General features: G+C 50.9%; 1 protein-coding gene across 1 annotated transcript in view; it reads right to left on the bottom strand.

The window, feature by feature from the left end:
- TBC1D10A (TBC1 domain family member 10A) overlaps nt 1–19,823 on the bottom strand; it is a 39,017-nt gene that overhangs the window by 12,883 nt on the left and 6,311 nt on the right. The window contains exon 2 of the mRNA XM_036756367.1: nt 1,122–1,221. Within this exon, the coding sequence (XP_036612262.1) occupies nt 1,122–1,221 (100 nt within the window). The remainder of the gene's footprint in view (nt 1–1,121; nt 1,222–19,823) is intronic.

The raw sequence follows: 19,823 nt of genomic DNA, 5'->3' as shown, positions 1-19,823 counted from the left end.
CACTCCAAGGAAGGAAAGTAATTTATCCAAGGTCACTCAGACCCCCTACCCCCATCCATATCCAGGGCCCTCATCATCCACGCCCCTCCAACGTCACCCAGGGAGGAAGCTGACCTGGCCCTGGGCCCCCATCATTCACACCCCCTCCAATGCCACCCAGGTCCCTGCCCCCATCCAGATCCAGGGCCCCTATCACCCACGCCCCTCCAAGGTCAGGGAGGAAGCTGAGTCCACCCAAGGCCCTCTGCCCTATCCAGATCCAGTCTCCCCTCCCCCAAGCTTTGGGTCTTCTCACTTAGGAACTGGGAGGCTCCAGGACCTCAGCAAGGGAAGAGGTGTGAGGGTGCAGACATGGGGAGAAGGGTGACCAATGCTGATGGCAGCAGGGAGCCAGGCTGAGAGCCACACCCAGAGAGGATACTGGCCGCCTGGTCTGAAAGGGCTTAAAACCCCCACTGTGGGGATGGGCCCACAGGGCTGGCAATGAAGAGACTGGATGAAGCAGACACCAGCATCAGCTACGTGATCAAAGGGGACAATGGCTCTCAGGAATCCCCAGGCTCCGGAGCAGGTCCCAGGTCAGCAGCAACCTCAGACTCACACTCACATGAGCCTTCTTTCTCTCTCCCTAACTGCATCAGGAGGGACCCTCTGACAGGGGCCAAGACCCCACCAGCGCTTCTCACGGCTGAGGGGAGACCCCTACTTTTGAAAGGCCTGTCAGCAAACTCGTGTGGAGCCCCGCTCAGGAGCGGCAGCGGGGATCAGAGCGGGGCCGGGAAATAGAACCCTTACCTCCAAATCAGCCCAGGCCTCTTATCCCTCCTCAGCCTCCCTGACCTTTAGGCCCTTCCTGCCTTCCACCTCCCCCATGCCTGGAACGTTTGTTCTCCTGCCCGCTCAGCCTCCTGGTTTCCCTTGGCTGGCACCTTCCTCCATCAATTACAAGTCCCCCTATCGTCCACAGGGGTGGCATGTGTCTTCCCCGTTAGACTGGGAGTTCCCAGGGGCCTTAGTGCAGGGCTTGGCACGCAGCAGGCCCCTGATCACTGCGTGCTGACTTCAGCCGGCTGGAGATGACCCCCCTTGGGAAAGGGGCTGGGATGCCCCAGCTCACCCACCTTCTTGTGCTTCTTGGCCATCCACTTGTCCCAGCTGTTGAGCATGTCCAGCCACTTGGACTCCCTCTGCCTCAGCACTTCCAGGGGGACTTCCTCTACTCTATGGGAACAAAAAGCAGACCGTGGCAGAGTCAGATCTCAGCAGAGGCAATCATGGCAGAGTCAAACCACAGCAGAGCACAGCCCTGGGCCCAGGCCACCCAGCAAGGCCCTGCTCCCAAGCTCCTGTCTCTCCCTGCTCCCCTTCTGATCACCAAATCATCCTTTCCAGGCACCAGCCTCCAAAAAGCAGTAAAACACTCTAGCCCAGCTCCTTCCAGAGAAAAAACTAAGTAGAAACCCAAAGAAATGCACATTCAAGTATCTGCTCCTATGACTCGGGAAGTTGGACAGCCCTTCACCTCCGTGTGACCCTGGGCAAGTCCCTTGCCCTTTGTAGGCCTGAGCTTCCTCATCTGTAAATTGAGCGGGCAGATGATATACCCTGAAGAGTCTCTGCCAGTTCTAAATCTAAGATCCAAGTTCCAGTGATTGATGGTGGAGAGAATCAAGGCACAAACTGTACCTGCCCTTTGATCTGGCAATGCCAGGACCAGGTACAGACCCCAGAAGGAAAGATTTGTACTTACAAAAAATATTTGGGGAATAGCAAAGAACTGGGAAAAAGTGGATGCCCATGGGTAGAGGAATTACTGAACAAACAGCAGCTGTATGCATGTCATGGAAGCAAAAGCCACCAACAGAAATTCAGAGACACTGGAGCTTGTGTAGGAAGTCAGAAGCAAGCCAATGAGGTCTAGACAGGGAGACAAGCCTGGAGGATTTCAGCACGCCCATCAGTGCCAAGAGTGACCATGACTTGGGAAGGCAGAAGGCTGGCCAAGTTTGCCCACCCTCCCAGGTGAGGAGTGAAGCCCCCCAGTTGCAGACCTGGCCACAGTCCCTCCGGTGTGGCTGTTGAGCTCCTTGGCCTTCCAAGTCAGGAGGGAGGGAAGAAGGTGTGAACAGCAGCCCCCACAAGGAGCCCCACTCGCTAACACCAGCCAGGGGAAATCAAGGTACGTCCATCATGCTGCCCTGTCTCTGGCTGTCTTCCCACAACCACGGCTCACGCCTTCTCTCATCTCTCCCCTCACGGGCTGTGACTCTGCTCCCCAGCATCCCTTGAAGAGTCTACCAACCACAGTCACTTCTCAATCTCTTCTTTTTGGGGGTTCACGCCATTCGACTGCATCACCTCATCCAGATGCTGGCAGCTGTTATCGACCCATCCCCACGACATTCTTCCCAAGCAGATGTTCTTTCTTTAATCTCATCTGGCTTTTGAGAATCCCACACGAGCAAGTATGAAATGGCACGAGACAAATGTAAATGAAGCCCACGGAGCAGAAAGGAACAGCTGACGCCATCTTCGGCTGGAAAAGCCCCCCCACACACACATCTGACGAGGATCCTCCAGGAGTGGGGCTCCCCTTCCTCCCAAAGCAGCCCCGCCACACTTCTGGATTGTTCACAGTCAAAGGACCCATTACCAAAGACAGCTGAATGTCAAGGGGGGAAAAGAGATGTCATGTTTCCTCCCAAATGGCCTCACTAACAAATGCTGGCCCGGTGTGAGGCCAGTCCTGGGCCCAAGAGGCTCAGTGTGACCTAGCAGTGGGCACCAGGGAGAAGCAGCCGCTGACACACCAGTGCCCATCAGCTGTTCCATCCACATGATATGGCCATATCTCTGTCCACACTCATCTTGGACTGGGATTTATGAGGTCACTTCCCTTCCTCCTTTCTCCAGACACTAGGCCCAAAAGGTGGCATGGTGATAAAGTGGAAACAAAGGCTGGATCTGAAGCTGAGGAGTCCAGGTTCTGCTGCCAGTGTGACATACTGGTGAGGCATTCTCATCTGTAAAATGAAGGGGCTGGACAGAGTCTACTGACCATCTCTGCAGAGACACGAGGCCCATCAGCCTCTGGGGAAAAAGGGCACCAAGCCCTGGAGGCTCCTGGATGCTTAGAACAGGATGTGTCTGAGGACTTGGCACCAGGTCTGACTTTCTTTCTGCCAGAAACCTGTCATTAAGACCTTTACTAGCTAGAAAAGCAAAGCCCAGCGTCCAAGGGCACAGATGCCAGTGGGGAGGGGGTGCCTTCTGTCCCTTCTCCCCCAGCCTGAATCTGGGGAAAGGAAGAAAGCTGCCCTATGGCAGCTCAGAACAGAGACCCAGCAACAGTAGGGGTGCCTCCATCTTTCTCACACTGGTGGTCCTTCCTGACGGTTTCTCTCCAACAAGCTAAATAAAGATAGCATATGGGGCTGGTCCCCGGACGATCTTCCCAGTCACTTGTGATCACACTATTTGTCCCTACCTCACACATCAGAAGAATACCCATGTGGCCCTTTGGCAAGCCATCTCTGAAAGGCCAAGAAGCATTCAACAGTGGGCGCCCCTCATCCGAGGTTAAGGGCACTGGTGCTGATGGAGCAGAGAAGACCCTGGAACCACCCCTCCCCGTTCACAGGAGCACACCCTTTGTTCTTCAGCAGGGCTGAGGAATAGCGTGTCTGGGTAACACGATACCACAACCACACGGAGATAAGGTTCAGACTTCAAGGGCAATCAGTACAATCGCTCCCATGACAGCATACAAAGCCCTTTCAGCTTGCATCACAATAATCCTGTAGAGCAGGTAGGGACAGTGTTAGTCCATTTTACAGGTGAAGTAACTGAGCCAGGGTCACCCAGAAGCTGACTGTCAGAACCAGAAGGCCCAGGAGAAAACAGGCTGCACATGAATCGTGCACAGGCTGGCAGAGGTACCAGCAGCCTAAGAGGAAGCCAGGTAACACAATGTGGGTCATCCCTTAGTCACCAAAGCTACCCAGGGCCCAACATGAATGGGGTTGGGATGGCCTGGGCCAACCCCTTGGCTTCCCTGCACTCGATGCACCCTCACCCAGGAAGGGGGGCCTTGCTGAGCAGAAAGGGGGTGGGCCACCGTGGCCTCCTCCGGTAAGGAACTAGGAGAAGCCTGGCAGCTGCACGTTGTGCTTGACCAGCAAGTGCTTTCTCCTACTCCAACAGACTCATTCACACAGCAGCTTCCAAGCCCTGTGGGCCCTCAGCCTTGAGCAGGCCTGGAGGGTGGCCAGGCTTCACTTCCACCTCCCCCAGCTGGCTCTGATGGGCAGCAGCACCATCCATGACTTGGCAAACCTCATCAGCTGAGCTTTGTGCTTACTTTTGCTAATGCGATGTTTTGTTTAATTACCCAGTAAAGTTTTATTTTTAACCTTACTAGATTTGTGAGTTTAAGAGGGAAAGCGTTCTCACTCCTTCCTGGCCTAGAACAGTTGAGGAGGATATGCCGGCAGCTATGGCAGAGGCCTGGTCAGCCCGCCCTCCCTAGACTAGAGCCAGACCCAGAGAGTGTGCCTGCGGGGGCAGCTCTAAACCCTCCTCCCACTTTCTCCCCTCCCCAAAGAGTTTTCAGGAGCAACAGGATGGCCAGAACACACCAAAAGGGAGAAGAAAGCCCCCACTGTTCCATCGACAGGAAAATGAGCTGATGGCGTTCTGACATCACGAGGATCTTGCTTTATGTGATAGGTGTGTTCTCAGGTGGAAAAAAGTATAAATCAGATTTCTTTCAACAAAACTGGCCTCGAAATGCTGCTTCCTGCGTGTCTAAGCCTAAGGAAAGGATTCAGGAGACCCTGGTCTTGGCTGCCAGGCTCACCCACCCCAAGCTCCTCTGCCCTACATCTGCCTACTCTCCTTCTCAGCAACTTTCAGTGACCCGCTCTAGCCACATGGAGGATAACGGACTCCTCAGGCTGGTATTTAAAGCCCTCCCATCTGCCCCACCCCCTTTCCAATCTTCAGGCAAAGGGGCCTCCCTGGGACTTCCCACAAACAAAATCCTAGTCAGGGTCCCCTGTCCAGAGCATGACTGCCTGCCCCACTCCCACTGTGGCGGATGCCAGGGTTGGCTCTCCAGGGCCCCGCTCCCCAGTGCCCCCCTAAGCCCTGGTACTCAGCTCTGGTGCAGTGGACATCCCCAGTGCTTATCTGGAAGCCTCCAAGGAGGCCCTCATGAATGAGTAGGCCTCAGGAGGGCAGAGGCCCTTTTTGTCTTGGTAGCCCCTGGGCTGGGCAAAGGCACAAGGTGAGGCCCTGGTGGGTGGGTCATGAACATCTGCTTAATTGAATTCAAGCTCTGCAGCCTTGGTCAACTCTCCCACCTCTCTGGGCCTCAGTTTCCTCTGTCTGTAAGATGAAGGAATGAACTAGACCCCTCCCAGCCCCTCCCCGACTCTAAGATACAGACTGTCATGAGCCCTTCTGTCTGTGTGCTCCCAAATTTATTCTTTTTTTCTTTAGTAAATCAGCTTTGTCACAAATCTCCAACCCAACCCAAGCCCATATCCTCCGTGTGCAGAGAACATACATGTTCATTTCTGACTCCCTGGCTTCACATGTGACTGGGCCACTGTGCTGCCACCTCCCCAAACCCCGCTAAAGCAGAGGCAAGCAGCTCTACATAGCTCAGCGCTCTGACTCTGGTATTGTTCCTGGCTTCCTGTGGTGGGTGTGCCTGTGTGTGTATGTGTCTGTCTGTCTGTGTGCTCACGCAAGCGTCCGTGTGTGCGCCTGTGCTCACATGTATGTCTCTCACTTCCCTTTACCTCTAATTCCTGTGATCCTGATTCCCCCAAAGACCATAAGCTCCCTATGCAGCAGACAGGACCTATGTGCTAATAATATTTCTCTGGACCCCACCCGGTCTCATGTTTTAGAGAAGATTTTCCAAGGTCTCCTGCCCAGGAAGGGCCTGAGCTGAGACTCAAGGCCAGCCCAGCCTCCTCCCCCAAGTCCAGGGAGGCCCTCCATATAGCATGCTGCCTAGGCAGGGGCCTTCCGCCTCTTCTGTATCCCTGTCACACTTAGCCCAGCACCCCGGACACCCCAGGTACCCCACACACACTTAACTGATTCACTTTTCATCCACTGGATTTTTCTAGGGGAGGGCCTCTCCAGAGGTGATTCCCACCCCCCTTCCCTAGCCTCTGCAAGCCCTGTAGGCAGGCACAGTGGTTCTCTATTTCCCTGACCTCCTCAAAGCATCTCTCACAACTTGCCAGACTCCCTTCTGAGAGTCAGAAAATCCTCATGGATAAGGGAGAGGCTCAACAATCTGGTCATCTCTGGTCCCCCAGGGAAGTCCAGCAGAGTGGAGCTGACAGATGCTGAGCTGGGGACTGGCCTTTCCCCCAGATGGGCGTAGCCTTTGAGGGCCAGGGAGGGGACAGAGCCAGAGATAACCATCACACCCAGCCTAAGGCTGCTACAAGTGACTGGCCACTGACCCCACCAAGGCAGGCCTCCAGATTAGCAGAGAGGACCCAGGAGATAAGGATATCTCCAACCCTTCTGGCCTTTAGACTAAAGATTGCACTCCAAGCTGGCTTTCCCTGAAGACCAAGGCTACAGGAGGCTGGGGAGGCCTTCACACAGCTTCAGACCCCACCTTGGCAAATCAAGCAGAATGTGCTGCCAGGTTCCTGCTGCTGCCTCCATCCACCCCAAGGGGAGTCTCCACAGCACCTGCCCTGGACATCACACCCTGCACCCTGTGCGTGCAACCGGGCAGCATTTCCCTAAGCAGGTCTTTCCTGGGCCAACCTCATCCAGTGCCTGGCACTCAAGGCCTCCCTCCAGCCTCATCACTGTCCCACAAACAATATGTGGATTCCTGTCTCCTCCTCATTCACATGCATGCCTCCTTAGGTAAGGAACTCAGGCACACCTGCCTAATTTCCTAAGGGTTAGGGACCCATCCAAGGCCCCCCAGCTAGTCAGCAGCAGCTCCCCCAAGCCCTGGGCCAAGACTTTCCCATCAGAACAGCCTGCTGTGGTCAGTAGTCACCAGCTAACATTTTTACCAAGGCCCAGTCTTATTAAAGATGCAGAGAAGTTCTGGCCCTTCAGACTGGAAGTCTCATAGCAGAGGCTAGTGGGACCCCTGCTGACCGAAGACGCTCTTCAAGGTCAGTCCAAATCTGCCATTCCCAGCTGCTCTGGCTCTGCCAGCCCGGACTCTAGTTGGAGGCAGAGATAGCTCCACTCTCCATGTATGGTAAGATTCAACTATATAACTGGCCAGGGTGATGCCAACATCAGTCTATCCTGGAATCATGGCCCCTGAGCTAGAAGGGGACTTCAAGACCCATGTGAGAGCACAGGCCTGAGATACACAGGGACCTGCAGCTAAAGAGTGGCCAGGCCAGGGCTCAAACCCAGGCCATAAATCTGGGGTGACTCCTCACAAGACTTAGTATGCTCCACCTTGACCCCCAGCCCAGTCCGAGCCCAGAAGACTGAAAGACCACACCTGCCGGCCAGGGCTATTTCCAACTGTCTGATGCACATCCTCTCAGGGCCCAGAGGGCTGCGGACACAGCCGAAACTCCACTCATCTTTTTCATCCCCAAACAGCCCTCCCCTACTCTGTTCATTCTTGTCAATGGCTCCCTCCTCCCAGGCACAAAGCCTGAGCACCTGGATTCCAGAATGGCAGGACCGGAAAGGACCTCAGATGGGTCCTGAGAAAAATGCCCTCATTTTGTAGCTAAGAAATCAGAGACCCAGAAGTCAGGTGACTCATCCAAGGTCCCATGCCATCTCTGACTCATGTCTCCTTCACATCCAATCAGCTGCCGTCATCTCCGGCACCCATTATTACCCCACTCCCCCGCCAGTCCCCGGTGAAGGCCTCAACTGCTACAACGGCCACCCCTGTCTTCTTGCTTCCAGTCCACCCCTCTCTATCCCCTACACCACTCCCTACATGTACAGCTCTGAAGCCTACTGACTACCGGAGAAAACGGAAACACAACCCTGGCATTCAGGGTCATCCACAATTGGGCTCTGACCCTCCTGCTACTCCCCTTTACCTACTCTTCTCCAAGGCCCCCTCCCCCATATCCCACTCATCCTAGTCCTGCCTGGAGCTCCTCCCACTGGGCGCCACCTCCCCGAGGCCTCCCCCTCAGACTATCCGGATGGCATCGAAGGCTGCCCTCTTCTCCCCTTCCCTTGTAGAACAGTTATTTGTTTCCACATCCTATTCTCCCCATTATATTACAAAGCCTTTGAGCTCCTTGTGCCCAGGAGGTGGGCCCTTAATCATTTCTCTGCTTAGCTTTCCCAGAGGCTGTGGCCACTGCAAGGCCTGGAGCCAAGAAGAGTGGAGCTCCAATCCAGCCTTAGCTGTGTGACCCTGTCTTAGTCACTTCACGTCTGCCTCAGTTTCCTACTTTACAAGACTATTGTGAGATCAAATGAGAGAACGTTTGTAAGTGCTTTGCAACCTTTAAGGTGAGATGTAAATGCCAGTTCTCATCATTTTAAGGAGGAAGGGAAGGGAAATGGGAGGACTGAAGTACAAACATGGCCTCCTGCAAGGGTTCCCTCGTCAGGGCTGTAAACCAGAGACATCTCCTCTAGGGTGAGGAGAGGAGGGGAGAAGGCCCCAGGAAGTAACACGTGTCTTTTGAGAGAAGCTCTCATTTCTGCTTTGCTTTCAAAGGCCAAGAAGAGGGTGGAGTCCTCTGAAAACAGGCTGACTCAGAGAGGCCTAGGAGGCAGGCCCAGCCCAGCACAGAGGAAGCCATCCTAGGCCAACTACCAGGAAGCAGGAAAAGGTCCCTGGGAGTCCCTGGGAGTGAACCGAGTTCACTCTCATATCCACGCAGACACAAAACGCATCTGAATCAGTCCATCTGTGGACAAAATCCAAGCCTCCCCAGCTCTGCACTGGCCCACAGAGGGCTTCCTCGTGCCAGTCCCTATATACCTCAGCTCTCAACTCCATCCTTGCACAGGCTTCCTGACAAGCAGGCCTGGGCTCTGAGACTCTCAGCTGAGGGCAGCCCGGCAACTGCCCCCACCTCCTTACAAACAAAGGATTTTCATGAAAATGCTGGAGGGGACCTACTGGGTACAGTCAGGTGAAGTTACCCCAGAAAGGTCCAAAGGCCGCCAGCCCCAAGGGGCCCCAGACACAGGAACTGAAAGACCTGAGTTCGAGCTCAGTTCCAACAGCCAAGTTCCTGCTTTCCCTCTCAAAGTTTCCATTTCGTCTTCTGGAAGTGTGAGACTAGCCCAGGAACAGCTGTTTCCATATGGACTGTGAACTAGGAATGGTTTTATAAAGTTTTATTGTATCTCAAATGTAAAGGCCATTCTTAGCCAGTGGTCTGGAACAAAAGCCAGCCAGTGGGCATATTTGGCCCTCAGGTCCTGGTTCGTGGGTGACACCTGCACTAGACAGATTTAACAAAATGCCTGGCTCTTGACCCCCAAAGTACCTCAAATCAAACTAGGGAAGGTGGTAGAGAAACGGCTGTGCCCTCTAGTCCTGCCACAGAAGGGAAAGGAAGATGGACCTCACATCAAGCAGGTGGGTCAGGCAGCAACGATCCACAACAGCCTATGTGGAAGCTGGGCCCAAAGCCTAATTATAAGCCTGCAGCCTTCCTGGCATTCCATGCTCAGAGGGATGAAACCCGATTTCAGAAGCACCCTGCTGGCACTGGTACTGGAGGGCAGGCACACAGTCGGCAGCATTCCACACATTCTCTGGACACTCAGGGTCCTGAAGACAAGGTGAAGCCTTGCCCAAAGGGTATGGAGGAGAGGGGACAAAGGAAGAAAGGGATGAGAGTAGAACCCTGGCCGTGGAGTCAGGTGATCTGGCCTCAGGCCTCTACTAGCAGTGGACTGTTAGCAAAGGACTTAGCTGCTCACAGAGCTCGGTTTCCGCATCTGTAAAATGGGGAGGACAGTACTTGTACTGCTTCCTTTCCTCACCTTTCTCACAAGGGAAGTGTTTTGCAAACCTGAGCACCTTCCTTCATTCATTCATTGGCCGAACAAACAAATGTTATCCTTATTAGCGCTTCCAGCCTTGGCCAATGCCTCCTTGTGACAGGGCGGTAAAGATGGGTTCCCAAAGGCTGTGCCAGCCCTGCACAAGCCCAGGCCAGCTGAACCCTGCTAGGTGTGGGCGTGGCGATGATAAGCCAGTCTCCCCTCTGGCTGCTGTCCAAGGACCAAGCTGGCTAAGTTCCAAGAGATTCATCACCAGAAGGAAATGGGGGGTTTGGGCCATGGTAATTCACAGAGGCTGTCATCTGAGTTGGTGAAAGGTACATACACACACCAATCAAATGAAGGATTCTCAAAGTCCCGGGGCCAAGATTCAAACCACTGCAGTTGGGAGAGAGGGGAAATACCTGTGAGGGCAGCACCTCTGGAGGTAGGGAAGAACTGGGACGGGAGAACAAGCTGAATAAACTGTAGGGTGTGACTGCCGGAGAAGATGAGTACTAGGCCTCCAGAGAAATTGGATTAGGCTTCCTTTTCCAATGCCTATCATGACCACAACTACATAAAGGGAAATCACAGAAAGACTTCAAAGTTTGGATCAGAGCAGTGACTTCAGAGGACTTGATGGTGAAACATGCCTCCTGGCAAACAGCTACGGAATGAGGTGTACATTTTCAGATATGGCCAATGTGATCTTTCTGCTTGAAGTAATAACTGACTCATGGGGGTGGGGGAGGATCAAAAGAAAAAAGCATCGATAAAAAAGTGTTAAAGGGAAAAGTTGCTTATGAAGGAAAAACTGCAGCTGTTTGATCTAAAGTCACAAGACATAAGGAGGTGGGAGGGACAAAGGCCAAGGGCCAGGAGCACAAGGCACTATCGCAGGCCAGGCCTGACAGTATGGGCTTGGTGAATCCAAGATGAGGACTTGGGCCTCACCTCACCCTCCTCTTCAGAGAGGCTGCTGGGTTCTGCCCTGAGAGACCTCAAGGACTCTCTCCTAGGAGACTGGAGGCTCTAGGCTGGCTCCATCAGCTTTCTAGGCCAAGTTACACCCGGAGCTAACAGCTGTCTTTTCCTCAGTCAGCCTCCACCCAATCCCTCTCTCCTCCTCTGGCATGGTCTCCCCACTCTGCTCCATTGGTTCTCTCTAGGCCCCACCAGCACCACGCTCCAAGGCAGGGAGGGGCAGTACCTACATCACCTTCCCGGGGTTCCCCCTTGGCCACTAGATCTGCTGATGGGGCAGGAACAAAAAAGCTTTGCCCAGCTCTGCCTGCTCTCCCTCCTAGCAGCTGAGCTAACCCACTCCGAGAGGATGACAAAGAATCTCCCAGGGTCAGTCAGGGTTGCACGATCCACTGCATAATGCCCAGCAGATCACAAGAAGCCCACTGAGGCTGCCCAGCCCTTCTCAGCACAGTGAGAGGAGAACCACAAGGCCAGCGGAGCCCCTGGCATCCCATAGTGCCTGAGCCAGTCTTTCTCATTCTCACTAGGCTAAACTCAAGCCCTGACTTCCTGCCTTCTTAGAATCCAGAGGCAACAGCTAGGATGTGAGCTGGCTACCCAGGGGAAAGGGATGACCAGGCTAGCCAGGAATGGGGAACTAAGGCTGGGTATCCCTCTATGGTACTGGGATGGAGAAGACCACCAGAGGAAGGAAGCTGCCCAGAGACCTGCGAGGCCTTAGGCCTCCTCCAGGGTCCCCTTCTAAGGCCAAACATAAGCAGATACATTCCCTCAATATCTACTAGCTTCACAGTGAGTTGGAGGGATCCTCGTCACTCAGAACCCTGGCTCTTCTGTCCCAGTTCTTAGGGTCTCCCAATGGAGAGACTTTTCTGGAAGCCAGGAATGTCAGGCCAAGAGGAAGAACCAAGGCAGCAATGTTTCATCCAGGTCTTGGCTTAGGGAGAAACTTGGAGATATTAGAAACACTGGAGTTCTGCGAGGAGAGCAGACATTGAGCCTGATGCTGTGGCTGCCATCAAGTCAAACCATCTAATCCCCAAACCCAGAAGCAGTGAGAGGCTGGCTGGCATGAGGACCTGCAAACTGCAGGGGTCACCTACACTTCAGCACATGGCTCACTGAGCCAGCTCTAGAACGCCACTGGTCAGCACCTCGCCAGAGGGTCGAATCTATTTGGGAGCTGGAGCCAAGAAGGCTTCCTTCTTAGAGAAAAAGGATCATTTGGCCCTCAAAGGGCATAGTAAGGGCAGTGACAAAGGTCCACTGAAAGGCCAGCACTTTCCCGGCTGCCTGCTGCCCAGGAAGTGGATGGCATCATGCTGGTGGTAAGGGGGGTTGAGGTTTCCAAGCTCAAATGACTAATGCATGGCATTAGTCTGCCAGGATCCCTTGGCAAACCCACCTGGGACACGGACTCCAGAGTCAAAACTGCCTGGCCAAGGAGGGGAAGCCATTCGCTCTCAGCTCCATCCTAATGATGGGGCAGGCACAGGCTAGTAGGGCAGCTGGAGGAGAATCCTTGGAAATAAGGAACAGGTAAAAAGCAAAGATGTAGGATTTTAGTATCAGATCAGATCTCATCATAACAAAGGACAGCAGCAATCTCTGGCTGGAGTAAACTCACTGGAGTAAATACTGTCAAGGCTCAACTTTCAGGGAGGTAACATTCATAGACAACGAAAATCAAAAACACAAGTACATCGAACCTATGGGAAACAGGGGCTTAGGTGCCCATAACCACCAAAAACTGTAATCTTTCTTTATCCGAGGGGAAAGGCGAGGCAATCAGGGTTAAGTGACTTGCCCAAGGTCACACAGCTAGTAAGCATGTCAAGCATCTGAGGTTACATTTGAACTCAGGCCCTCCTGACTCTAGGACTGGTGCTCTATCTACTGCGCCACCTCGCTGCCCCAAAACTGTAATCTTTCGCTGTGTTTGTCCTTTGTTCTCGAAGAGGACCATGACCATCAGGGGAATGATGACATGACTTGCAGTTGACTTTGATTTGAGTGAGGGAGGCTGTGCAAGGTCACCAGCCTCACCTTCTCCTCCACAGCCATCTGGGTCCAGTGGCCTGATATTCATCAGGAGGACTGGAGATGTCCCAGGATACACTGGGAGACCCTGACCCTTTTAGGCTAAGGTCTTTTCAGGTTCTCACTTTACTCTTTTCTTCACCTTTATAACAAAACTAATTTCTAACACAGTAACCATGAAATAGCCCATATAATGGCAGTATACAAGATAAAGCTGAGTAACATGAAAACCATTTTTTCTCACTAGTAATTCCCTAGGATTCTGTGAACTTTTATACTGACATCTCAATAAAAAAAAAAAGAAAACCACCACCGATTTCAGGCAATATTGACTTTTCATAACACATGAAATCTACAGTACCATAAATACTGTACAGCAAATAAAATCCTTGAAAGTAAAACATGTTTTAACCTGAATATTACTTTCTACTGCATCAGACAGCCATGTGAGGGCATTGAAGTGTAGACTAGACTAGCGTAAGCCTCTCTGCCTAGGCCGCCCTCTGAAAACCAAGGGAGATGTTGCCAAGCTTTAGTTGCTGCTGTCAGAAGAGGCCCAGACTGGTGAGGTCTTGACATCACCTTAGAGCCCAGAAGACTCAGAGTAAGCTTCAGGGGCATAATAGCAACACAAGCGTTGAACTTTAAAGGCAAACAGTGAAAATCTGCAGCAATTGTGCAGAGGGCTCTTTCCTCGACAATAGTAGGGTGACAAGACCTGTGAAGCACCCAGCAGGACACTGGCCGGACATCCTGCCTCTTTCTTTTCTCTACTGCACTCGTCGTGGCTGCCAATGCAGAATGAAAATGAGGCTATTAATAAAATCACACAAATGTAAAGTCACATGAACATTGGGGATTGGCTGGATCTTGGAAGCTCAGAGTGGAAAAGGCCCTTCAAAGCCCTTTAGTCCAAAGCCTGCACAGAGAGGAATCTCCCTATTTACAGAATCCAACAAGAGGTCCTCCCAACTCCTCTGACACCGCCAATGAGAGGCCTCTGCTGTCTCCATAGGCAGCTCATTCTATCTATGGCCAGCATTCGTCATTAGAAGGTTCTCTTCACTAGGAACCCCAACCTACACCTTAGAAGAATCCGCACTGCCCCCAGCCCCTCACTCTGCCCTCTTCATACAGCGACCCTTCAGGTGGCCAAAGTGAACGCCAGAAGTCCTCTCTGCCCTCCCCCCAGTCTTCTCTTCTCCTTCTCCGGGGCCACTCATCCCCAGTTCCTTCATGGGATGCTTCTGAGCAGGCCTTTCCCCACCCTGCTCACAGCCTCTGGATTTACTCAGCCCTAACCACAAGAACTCTGCTCTCAGGAGGCGGAGTCAGGAGGGAGGAGTGCAGGAAGCAATACAGGGAGCTCCTTCCCCCACCCCCTCCCCAAACTCCTCCAAACAGCAGAAAACAGCTAATGGGGAAATCCAAGAAAAGTCCTGGCCCAGGTTTTCTGGCATGGAGGTCTGTGGACACTGGGGCCAGGGTCTGGACAGGATACATTCCAGGAGAGGGAGAGGCTTCGTACCAAGGCAAGAGGAAGTCCCAGACCTATGCAAGGGTACTGGTGCCAGAGGGCAGCTCTGGGTCACAGATCCAGGATGGACTGAGGGGACTCACACCTGGGGGTGCAGCAAAAGGCTCTGAGTCCTGTACAGAGAGAGGCAGTGGGGCAGATCAGGGTCTCACTTCCAGCATCTAGATCAGGGGTGGGGAAGCTGTGGCCTTCTAAGTCCTCGGGTGCAGCCTTTTGACCAAGTCCAAGCTTTACAGAACAAATGCTTTCATTAGGGGATGTGTTCTGGGAAGTTTGGGTTCAGTCAAAGGGCTACACTTGAGGACCTAGAGGGCCACATGTGGCCCCAGGGCTGCAGGTTGCCCACCCCTGACCTAGACCAACATGCAGAGGACTAAGGAGAGCAGGAATCCCAGACCAGAGGGAGCCAGTCAGCAGGACTCCCCAGCTGGCCCGCACAGGCCGCATTCAGCAGCAGCAGTCTATTATGGCTCAGACCCCAAACAAGTCAGGAATGTGCAGAGCTCAGACAGACGGAGGTGGGGTAGCAATCACTCCGCCCCAGATCAGCCCAAAGCCTTGCAGGCCCCCAGCCTGGGCTGGTCGTGAGGGCCTGGAAAAACACAACATGGAATACCCCAAGAAGCTCCTGACCTTAATATCAAGTCCAAAGTCAAGAAATAGACTGGAAAAACAAACAACATCCCACTAGAAAAAGGTCTTATGTTGACAGCAACATTCAAGACACACACTCAGAAGAAAACAATGACTCCAAAACTTCTACAAGTAAAGCTTCAAAGGAAAATACATAAATTCAACTACAATTCCTAAAAGATGAAATTTTTTCAAAAATTTAAAAATGTTTTTATAAATGAAATGAAATCACCTGAGGAAAAAAAAGTGGAAAAGAAATGAGAGTTGTGGAAGAAACAACCGGAAAGGGAATTAATAGCTTGGCACAAGAGGTACAAAATATTGCCCAAGCTAAAACCCCTTGAAAATTAGAATGGACCACACAGAAATGAATGACTCTGTAAGTGTGGGAGAAATAGTAAAGCAAAGTCAAAAGACTGAAAAAAAAAATGGAAGAAAACGTTAAGTAACCTAGAAAACAAATTGAGAAGAAATTTAAGAATCATTGAACTCCATGACCAAAACAAGATCCCAGACATCACATTTCAAAAAATCTTAAAAGAGAATTGTCCAGATCTCTCAGAACCAGAGAACAAAGTAAAAATAGAAAGAATCTATCCATTACCTCCTGGAAAAAAAAAAAACAAATGAAAATTCCTGGGAATGTTATAGCCAAAATCCAGAGATTCCAGGTCAAAGAAAAATTACCGCAAACCTCCAGAAAGAAAGAATTGAAACACTGAAGAGCCACAATCAAAATCACACAAGATTTAGTAGCCACAACAATAAAGGAATGGAGAGCTTGGAATGAGATATTCCAGAAAGCAAAGAATATGGGCTTATAATGAAGAATAATTTACCCAGAAAAATTAAATATATTCCTACAGGGGGAAAATGGACCTTTAATGAAACATAGGACTTTCAAGCACTCCTAGTGGAAAGACTAGAGATGTGTAGAAATTCTGAAGTTCAAACACAGGCATTATAAGAAATATAAAAAGGTAAACAAACATGGAGGACTAAACAAAGATTAATGCTTACATTCAAATAGGAGATGATACATGTGTCCCCTCTAAACCCTCTCATTATCAGGGATCCTAGTGGGAGTCTAATAGACAAGGCCTAGGGGTGGTTCTCTTATGTCTTAATAATCTTAAGAATGAAAAAAGAGAAGAAAAGGAATACAACTAGAAGAAAAAAGAAAGGAAGATTAAGGAAAATCATCTCGCCAAATCAAGGTGATCAAGCAGACAGTTACACAAACAAGGAGGAAAGGGGGCGGGGAGAGCAGCTGACACTTGAATCTTACTCTCATTTGAAGTGGTCAAAGGAGGGAAGAATACACACACATATACACGTACACAGTACATTTCACTCTATAGAGAAAGAGGAGGATTAGGGGGAGGGGGTAGATTAAGGGAGGGATTAATCTTAAACAAAACAAATTCTAAGGATGTACAAAAATATCTATATCTCTCTTTGAGGTGATAAAGAATGGGAATTTAAGGAGTTATCTCCTGGAGTATGGCTGAACACGTTAGGATATATAAATATGAAAGGATAATACCACTGTGTTATAAGATATAATAAAAGGGATGATTTCAGAAAAACCTGAGAAGACTTGTATGAACTGATGCAGAACCAGAATTTATACAATGACAGCAATATCATAAAGACAAACAACTATGAAGGAGTCAGGGCCTCTGATCAGTATGTGACCAAACACAATTCCAGAGGACTAATGATGACACATGCTCCCCACCTCCTGACAGGGAAGGAAAGTGCTCACAGGACAGAATGAGACTCAGATGTGTATTTTTAGTTTGGGGACTTGGCCAATGCAGAAATTTGTTCCGCTTGACTATACATCTTTGTAATAGGGGCTTTGTTTTACTTTCATTTTCAATTGGAGAAGAGGGCCAGGGGGAAGAATCAATATTCCTGATTGAAAAAATATATATAATTAGAAATAGAAAATAAAAGAACATTGATCTTCGTTCTTTAGATTTAGGTCATTCCTGGAGTTTGGATTTTTTTTTTTTTTGATTTTCACAAAGAGTTCCCTGTCCTCGAGACAAGGCACAGAGAAGGCAACGAGGTCTCACATAAGCTTTTCCCAATTCCTTTGACTGAGATGGGTTCTCCCCTGTGTGCCCTGGGACACGAGGACCTTAGGTCCTGGCAAGCCCCGGCTTCAGTTTGGTAGAACAGAATAATATCACTTGGCAGCACGAGAACTAAGTTTAGAATCTCAGCTCTGCCATTTATATGACCTTCAACAAATCTTTGCACCTTTTAGTGCCTCAGTTTTTTTATCTGCAGAATGAGTAGGCTGGACCAGATGATCTCTAAGGGCCTTTCCAGTTCTAATTTTCTGCCTCTGTATTCTAGCTACTGCCTTATCACCTCTAGAATCAAAGAGAGATTCCAGTTTGGCCCCTCCTGATCTTCTCAGTCCTATGCTAACTTCCTCCTTGGACAATAGGGCCACATACTGGCCTGTTTGCTTTTCCACATCCTTGGCTCCATGCCTCTCTACTAGATTCCCCTCCATTCTTCTCCCCCAGTTCCCAGTCCTCCATCACCAAAGGCGTACTGATCATTTCCAATATAGGGGCACCCTTTCCACTCCACCTTCCCCTCTCCTTGGCACCCACGCCACATAGACTCCTGGGCTGTCTGCTCACACAACTTAGATAAGACCAGAATTGCCAACTCTATTCCTTCTAGTGAGATGGATGACCACCATCTTCCCTACAACTGTGGCATGAGGTCTTACCATTTCAGGACTTACCATCTCCACTGCCTCTATGCCCTCCAGACCCCCCAGCACTTTCATCTGACCCACTGATGTAACCTAAGGACCACTGGGTCCTGCCATCCAGCCTATCACTGAAACCTTAGGACTTCAAGGGCCTTTCCATCTGCCCTGAAGTTCAGCTCACCTATGTGTGCCACCTGGGAATGTGGAGTCCTCGAATGTAGGGACCATTTCCCTTTCCTGAATGAGGGTATCTCCAATGCTTGCAACCTAGCAAGTGATTAATAAATGCTTTTTAACTGATCTCAATCTGGGTGTCCAACAGACACCTCAAATTCAACATGTCTACCACTCCAGAATTCATCCTCTTTCCCTCCAAAAGCAAGCCATCTCCAATTTCTGCCAAGATGCCACCATCTCTTCAGTCTCCCAGGTTTGCAACCTCAGCCCCCTCCTCCTCTTCAGCTCCTCACTCTTACCCAACGTGCTACCTCATCCGACCACTTGCCACATCTCTCCATTTCTGCTTCTATGACCCTTCCCTTCCCATTCTGGGCTCAGCCAACCATCCTAGCTCAGGCCCCCTTCTCATATGCACTATCCCTGTCTCAAGCCTCTCCCCTCTCCAATCTCTCCTCCACACAACTGCCAGACTGGTCTTCATGTCATCAGCCTCCCGGGGTCATCTGATGATCAAATGAGCTATTTACAAAGGACTTAGCATGGTCTGGCAAACAGTAGGTAATTAATAAGTGATTTTCCTTGTTTCCTTCATTCTCAGACTCCAGTGACAACCTTGTCATACAATGCGCCCCTTCTTCTACTCTCAGGTCCAGACAACCAGGCCTTCTATTTCTCCCAAGTGGCAACCCATCCACCATCTTGGTGTGTCCCCAAGGCCTGTACTGCTTTTCCTCCTCAATTGTCACCTCGTGGTTTCCGGAGCTCCTTTCCAGTCTTAGTTCAGGTACCACCTTCTGCTGGAGGCCTTTGCCAGTCCCCGGCCCCAGCTGGCAGGGCCTGCCTTCTGAGATTACCTTTTACCTCCCTCATCAGTGTCTTGTATATATCCAAATATGGACAGGTTGTCTCCTCCATCAGAACGTAGGCAGGGAATGTTTTTCATGTTGTCTTGGTATCCTTAGCAATTAGCAAGGGCCAGCATGGCATGAAACAGGCACTTAATGCTTGCTGAGTAACCGATTCCCTGGACAATCCTCCCAATGTGACTGGGAGGTTTCAACCCACAGTCCCCCAGGGTCCCCCAAAAAAGGCAAGAAAGTCAACGGTGTCCAGAAAGATCCTATAATACAGCGGTCCTCCTTGTGGTAACGAAACCCTGGGAACAAGTGACAGATTGGGGAATGGGTGAAGGCATATGATGGAACATCACTGAGTCACAAATGGTGAATGAGGAATTCTGGGAAGGTTTTTGGGAAGTGAGTTATTGGAACAATGAAGGACCAAAAAAAACCTGCTCCTAAATCCTGAAAACAAACCCAGCTCTCCAAGGCCTGAAGTCCACCTAAACGCACCAACCAACCTTCACTGGAGAGCGCAGAGAATGATCGGGTCTCAGGAGAAGGGGGCAGGCCCACAGGGCAGCTGTCACACCACACTGCCTTATCAGTCAGCTAGTTTTTATTTGTTACAAGGCACAGTTCAACTGCTTGGAGGAGGACATGAGGGTGGGTTTTTTTAAGGCATCAAGTCTAATTGAGGTTATACAATGGGGGGTAAATGAAGGCACCAATAATAGGGGGAAGGGCCACTCCTTCCTGAGCTCCTCCGTCTCCACCTGCTGAAATTCAAGCCCTTTTCCAAGGCTCAGATCTCAATCTCACATCCTAGAGGAGACAGCTCTGAGGACACTGGACCCCTCTCCTATGC

Source organism: Trichosurus vulpecula, chromosome 1 (genome assembly GCF_011100635.1).
Source record: "Trichosurus vulpecula isolate mTriVul1 chromosome 1, mTriVul1.pri, whole genome shotgun sequence".
NCBI classification, from domain to species: domain Eukaryota; kingdom Metazoa; phylum Chordata; class Mammalia; order Diprotodontia; family Phalangeridae; genus Trichosurus; species Trichosurus vulpecula.
This window is presented reverse-complemented; position numbering and strand designations above follow the sequence as displayed.